The 6,958-nt window shown below is 33.9% G+C and overlaps 1 protein-coding gene across 1 annotated transcript in view; it reads right to left on the bottom strand.

The window, feature by feature from the left end:
• Nucleotides 1-6,958, bottom strand: part of LOC107285072 (cysteine-rich secretory protein LCCL domain-containing 1) — a 31,847-nt gene that overhangs the window by 11,465 nt on the left and 13,424 nt on the right. Inside the window, exons 3-7 of the mRNA XM_015813221.1 lie at nucleotides 4,758-4,876; nucleotides 4,517-4,649; nucleotides 1,821-1,936; nucleotides 501-601; nucleotides 72-168 (exon numbers count right to left, since the gene is read on the bottom strand). Coding sequence (XP_015668707.1) covers nucleotides 72-168; nucleotides 501-601; nucleotides 1,821-1,936; nucleotides 4,517-4,649; nucleotides 4,758-4,876 — 566 coding nt within the window. The remainder of the gene's footprint in view (nucleotides 1-71; nucleotides 169-500; nucleotides 602-1,820; nucleotides 1,937-4,516; nucleotides 4,650-4,757; nucleotides 4,877-6,958) is intronic.

Raw genomic sequence — 6,958 nt, 5'->3', positions numbered from 1 at the left:
TCCTTAATTTGTGAAATGGACTTTGGCTACATTCAGAAAGAAAATCCTAAGAGGTTTCTTAATGAATTTACATGCATCGTGGAGGTTCTGACAAGATGGAATTATAGAGATATGTTGCAAAATTGTTTACAAAAGCATTTATGTTTAAATTACTAGATTCATGCCACACTGACAAAACAGGAATCCATTTAACTGAATGAAAGATTTGCATTTGATTAACAGGTACTGTAATTTTTACTATTAGAAGAATTCATATGCTGATTACTGAACTCACTGTGTTGGTGATTCAGGATCTTATAAATAAATACATGCTTATGAAAACATATTTAATTGTATTTTTATGCCCAAAGCTCCTCTTCATATGAAAAAAGAACCATTATAGAACCCTTATATAGCACATAAGTTTCATTATGAAATCAGAAAACAACTGCTTGTCTCCTAAAGCATCAGCAGAACTACATACTCATCAGTATACACACATTAATTTTCAGAATACATACCTTTATAACAAAGATTTTCTCTACAGCCTCCCCCAAAACTTGGGGGACATTCAGAACATGGGCGACCATGTTTGTATGGGGCATGGCCCCACCAATTGCCCCTAAGAATAAAAAACAAAATGATACAGTGAAATAAATGGAGTCCCTGATCCCTGTGAGAAACACTATTTCTGTTGATTTGTCAAGCCTCTGCTTCTGAGGCATAGAAGGACAGCCTAAGTGAATGATATAAACAATATCATCTCATATTGTATCCCATTTATCTTTTCTATATTCTTAAAGGTTGGAATTTCTTCATGCAACTAGCATGAATTGATATCAGTCGTTCTCAAGACAGAGCCTTGAGGAAGGCAAGCCCACTCATTCACTTATCCTTAGCCTGGCTTGGCAGGGGACTTCTGCCAGGGTACCTTCAGCAATTGGTTTACAAGGGAAGAAAAAGTGGGATGATGAAAGATAAGAAAGTTTGCCGAGATGCAGTTTGGAAAGGCTTGTCCATTAAGATAAAAGCTGCATGCAAAAAGACACAAGGGAAGCATATGACTGAAAAGTTTATATGACAGTATAAACTACTGCCCATCATTTTTAGTTTAGGCTTTCATTCTGGCATCCCTTGAACGTGAACGCAAGCTGTTTCTGCAATTTAGTGCTTCCTCTGCTTCTCCTGGAGACTGCAATAGCTTTAAGTTTGAGGATTGGATGTACTGTAAGTCTACTTGTTACCAACATTGTCAGTCTGAATGGTCACTGACTAAGGCAGTGTTAACTGGTACAAGGTATAATTCCATTGATACAATNAGGCTTATGTGTGCTTGTACTGGTATAAAAAAAATTGGATTGTTTTGACTATATTATTTGAAAACCAGCAGTATGTCACTGAATGTAAAGACCTAATTTATATGATCTCTGGCCAATCAATTCTCTTCTATTATTATCTGCTAGCTTTGCAGATTACAGTGAAAACTCTGAATATTGTGCTTTGGTTTATACTGGTTTATATTGGCTAGCATTCTGAAAATTCAAAATATCTAGCATTACTCTGTGTTAAAAACTCTTTTAGAAAGACCAAAAGATACTTTGCAGAAAGCAGAAGGCAGATTTCTTCTTCCCATCACCAATATTATTTCATATCTTTTACAATTTATATTTCAAGATAATTACATATTTTATGGCCAATTCTGGTGCAGTTCCAAGCAAAACATTGATTTCCTATCATGATTCTAGTCTAAAGCAAAACACAATCCTAAATAATTTTATTAAGAAGTGGTAGTGAGGAGTTAGATAGGCCTTTTATGTTAACATCTGTACCATCATACTTACTTGGGTGAATAATTGCACACTAAGTAAATTGCTTTTGGCCATATCTGTCCCCACACATTCATATTATGACACAGGTTGACTGCACAGCCTATTCTGTTACTTGTTGCCCATACCACCTGGAAGAAAAAAAAGAAAAAGTTTTAAAACTTTATCCAAATTTGAGTTCTGATGAGCCATCATAGTGAACTGATACGCCTTTGGCAAAAAGGAACATATTGCACCTGAAAACTGTTACCGAAATCTGTCCATAGTAACAAAATTACCAACATGAACTATGCACAACTGTGTTTTGCCAGCTAATGGCAGAAACTGTATTTTTTGTGGTAAGCTGGAAATTGGCTGGAGACATGGATTTCATTGTGCTTATAGCCATTAATGTCACCTACATGGACTTCAAACAAGGATCACCTCTTAATCATTTTGAATTTATTTTTTTTCCTTTTACTGTTTGGTTTTTAAAAATTGAGATGCTTACATTGACCTTCCCAGGTAAACCAGACAGGAAACACAACTAGATGAGCTAAATCTTCTTTACTGTATGGTTACATTAGCAGAATCGTATAAGTCTGAAAGTACAAATTTTCCACCTACTATTTTTAACTGCTATATTTATTAGGGTAGTTCCTTCCTAAGTTTCTTTCTTTGACTATTAAATGATTACCGTCTTCTATCTCTCTTATCTGATTGTTTCCTAGGCAGTATCTGTTCTTCCTTTTCCTTAAGGTTATCCATGCATTTTCTTACACTTTCAGATTGGCAAGCATTATTGAAAATATTGGGTGAGTTTCCTTAAATCCTTTAAAAATATTTAACCACAAGTTTAAATATTTATAATAAAAGGTTTTGGAATATACAGAAAAAGTATGATTATTGTTGGCTTTAGAAAGCTTTAAATGGATTAAGGGCTCAGATGGACTTGATTTAAAAGTTTGAAACTAATTGAAAGAATCCTTTCTCATGGGAAATAATTCTGTTTATATTTTGAAACCGATAGGACAAGTTTGAAGGTCACACCTTAGAGGGCACCTTACAAGAAATGTTTGATGCTTGGGTATAGGAAGTCTTCCAGCATTTAAATCTATAATACAATCAGGTATTATTGAATATGAATAGGCATCACTGAATAAAACTGAAACTGATTTACAGGTAGATTTAAACATTATAGACTGCAACCAAGAAAAGGAAATAATGGATTCAGAAATGAAATTAAATGAAACTTTAAAAATTTTAAAAAATACAAGTAATAAATTTGAAAAGCGAATGTGGATAAATGTTTTGTATTTGATTTATAAATAGGATTTGCTGAAGTTGCAAAATTACAAATGGGGCCTGACAAGGATGACAACAATTCTGCAAGAATAGACAATGAGAGTATAACAAAGCAGATATTAGAACTTTTTTTGGGGGGGGGGATTTAAAGATCATTAGAAGAAAGAAGAAATAATACAAAATAAATTTTATTTGATCATGGTTAAAATAATGAGTTTCTATTTCTGGAGATGCTTAATTATTTTCTGATTGAGACTGGGAATGATGGCTATTTCTGATAATGTTTAATTGCTTTTTGACATGAACTGGACTTTTACTATTTGAAGAGATGAAAGGGGGAAATCTGTTTAAATATAAATGGAGGTATAAATATAAAAAGGATTCAAATTGGATTTAATAGATAAATGTTGTAATACCTATGTTCTTATTTCATAAAGAGAAAACAAGTTTAATATAAGGATCTCCATTAAAACTCACTGACATAATCCAGCACCAAATATAAATGTGAGGATTGATCGTAAAGTTATTTTTTCATCATTCTTATAAGTGTGAACAGTCACTAAATAAGGCAGTTGCTAAATGAGAACTTTTATTATTAAAATAGAAGGAATTATAAATTTGAAAAATAATTTTTAATTAAAATACATATTTTAATTATATTAATTCCAGTTTAAATTATTATTACTTTTGGTAAATATGGAATTAATGCAATATTAAATTGTTAATCAGATTTAGGGATGAGAAGTATGTATTGTGTGAATAACTTTAGAACCACGCCAGTTTTCTTTAGAAAAATTGTTAAAGATGTATTTTGCTCCGAGTCCACAAATGAACATGTAAGCTTTATCCTAGGGTTAATTAATTCATTTCAGAAAATAACCCAATCTGTAAGTTAATCAGTTCATTCATCAACCAAATTAATATAGATATCCTGATATATTCCAAGAAATTCATATCAAAATGTGTTCTTAAAAATATTTGCAATGGTAACATATAGAAATAAAGAATAGATAATACATTGCTGCAAGCTATTTTTAAAAAATGGGAAAACATTTTTAAACACAGATACAACTTCAAGTGACTTACATATTTTCCTATTATTTATCTCTTGATTTCTACCATTCCAACACAAACTGATGAATTCAATCCTATTATTCATTTTTTAAAAAGCACACTCTAACAATGGTTGGAAACTAAACAAAGAGAGAAGCAACCTGGAATTAAGGAGAAACTTCCTAACAGTGAGGACAATTAACCAGTGAAACAGCTTGCCTTTAGAAATCATGGGCGCTCCATCACTGGAGGTTTTTAAAAGAGACTAGACAGTCATTTGTCTAAAATGGTATAGGTTCTCCTACTTGACCAGGAGGCTGGACTAGAAGACCCCCAAGGTCCCTTCCAACTCTATTCTATTCTCATTCGCTCACCTGAGTATAATGAGTACATACAGGACCAGAACATCTATAGGGACAATAAGGATTGCATTCTTGAGGATATGGATAAGTAAAGTCTCTCACTTCATCATACCATGATTGGACATGAAATGTTAGAGGTCTATACCTATAATGAATAAACAAAAAAAATTGCCAAATCATTCAAGTATCTATTACCAAAAGAAAAAATGTTTTTTTCACTTTTAAAGAAAGAGTAGCATTTTTTTTTTTTTACCTTCCCCAATGTGCTCCCAAATTCTGACCAATGGATGGAAGAAGACTTGCAGGTCCATGTTCCCAAAGACATGTCTCAGCCCAGGACTTAGCAGATCTTTCCAACTCTGGATCCCATGTCTACATTTTAAGGATTAAGAGAAAAGATAAACATGAGGTGATTTTAATATATGTTAACATTATTAACATTTTACTCATCCCTAAAAAACTTTTTTAATTTAAGAAAAATCTTTATTAAAATATATTGTGTTATAAGTATAATATTACAGAAAAGTATCCATCAAGTCTAAGTTGTTTTTTCCCAAAAAAGCTTTCTACCAATGTATCTATGCAATCCACACTATACATCATATAACCCAAATGCTGCATCATGGTTATCCTAGACAATTTTTTAATAGAAAGTATGAAAATATTTCCAGCATTAATATTTGACCTTATGATCAGATATCATTTATATGTCACATATAAAAAAAGGGTAGGATTTATGTTACAGTTCCACAATGCTCTTCCCTCATGGACACTGTTGCCTTTCAGAGAATACTGTGTTGCAACAGAAAGGCAAAAACAGAAAGCCTAATCACAAACTGTTGTGCATAGCCCAATTAGGACTGAGTAGATGTGCTCAAATTTTTGGCAAGTTTGTTTGAAATGCTGTTGGTATTGGATTAAGAGACCAAATTGGGATCCTCCTGAGTTGCAAGATAATAGATATAGATCAGTGATGGCGAACCTTTTAGAGACCGAGTGCCCAAACTGCAACCCAAAACCCACTTATGCATCGTTGGGTGCCGGGTGGGTGTGGCCCTTTGGGTGGATGTGGCTGCGGTGGTAATGGCAGACTGGGTGGGACTAAAAAGTTAAATCAATCAATTCCAACTTTGCAAGATCTTTTTTTTTCCCGCAAGAAGTTGAAATTGACCGACTGAATCTTTTTTTTTTTGTACACGGCGGTGGAGGCCTAAAGCGAAAAGGTTTTGTAAAACCCAGCTGAAGGCCTAGGACTGGGGTGACAGCGCGTGTGCCCACAGAGAGGGCTCTGAATGCCACCTCTGGCACCCGTGCCATAGGTTCGCCACCACTGATATAGATGATCCATGAAGATTTCCTTCTAGTGAATAGGCCTACTCTATTTCAGCTGTCCAACTCTGAAATATCAACAGAAGGCAAAAATAAACATATTTTTGATTCCATATAATGTTCATCTGGATCTTTGCTGCCAAGATATGGCAGGCTAGCCAATGGGTGAGTGGTATATGATAATGATGTCCAAAGGTAAATGAATGAACCTTCTATCCCAATGATTTGGTTCACTGAATATTACCTGGCCTGAAACTAGGCTGATTCATCCATGGTCAGTATAAGAGACGTGAAGTTTAATATCCAGTAAAAGATTGTGAGGAGATTGAGAAAATAATGGAAGCATTCTGACTCTTGATTATGTCTTTCTCTTTGTTTCTTTTCCTGCCTACCTATAACTTCTCACAAATTTTCTCTGAGTCATGACAGTAGGAAGTTTCTAGAACAATGTTTCTTTAAAATTGGTGCTGTTTTTAAGCTATTAGGTTTCATAACAAACTCACTCTCTTATAAAAATCAGAATTCGCAATCATGACTCAGATGATATTCACCCACACAGAATCTACAGAACTTTGAAGCTGATTTTAGGAGCAGCTTCATTTAAGCAACCTCAAACCAATTATTTTTCTATTTGAGGAAAACATTCTATAACACTGATTTAGTTTTGTTTCATTAAGAAAGATCTGCTAATGCCAGCTCTGAGATGAAGGGATGGTTCAGCACAACGACTAATAAGCAAGGCTGTGAACTTATTTATATTTTTTCCCCAGACATCTACCTTTCAAATAACTATGTAAATCAGACAGTTTTTCATCCATTACATGGAATAACAGGATTGATCTCTGTCATCAGGTTTGCACTACTGAGTTGTTTTATAATGCTAAAATGTGATCATTTGAAATATGCTAAATAAATGTAGGTAAGATGATCCGGACGATTCCGGATCTCCTAACCTTCCGCCGCGCCCTCAAGACATGGCTTTTTCAACAAGCGGGCCTGACCTAGGGTGAATTTTAAATAGGGATAATTTTTAATGATTTTAAATAGTCACAGCCACTAATATTTGGATTTTAATTGGTTTTTAGAAGGGGTAATTTTGTATATTGTTTTAACATGCTGTGAGCC

The sequence above is a fragment of the Protobothrops mucrosquamatus genome, unplaced genomic scaffold (genome assembly GCF_001527695.2).
Source record: "Protobothrops mucrosquamatus isolate PMUCROS unplaced genomic scaffold, P.Mucros_1.0 scaffold144, whole genome shotgun sequence".
NCBI lineage: Eukaryota > Metazoa > Chordata > Lepidosauria > Squamata > Viperidae > Protobothrops > Protobothrops mucrosquamatus.
This window is presented reverse-complemented; position numbering and strand designations above follow the sequence as displayed.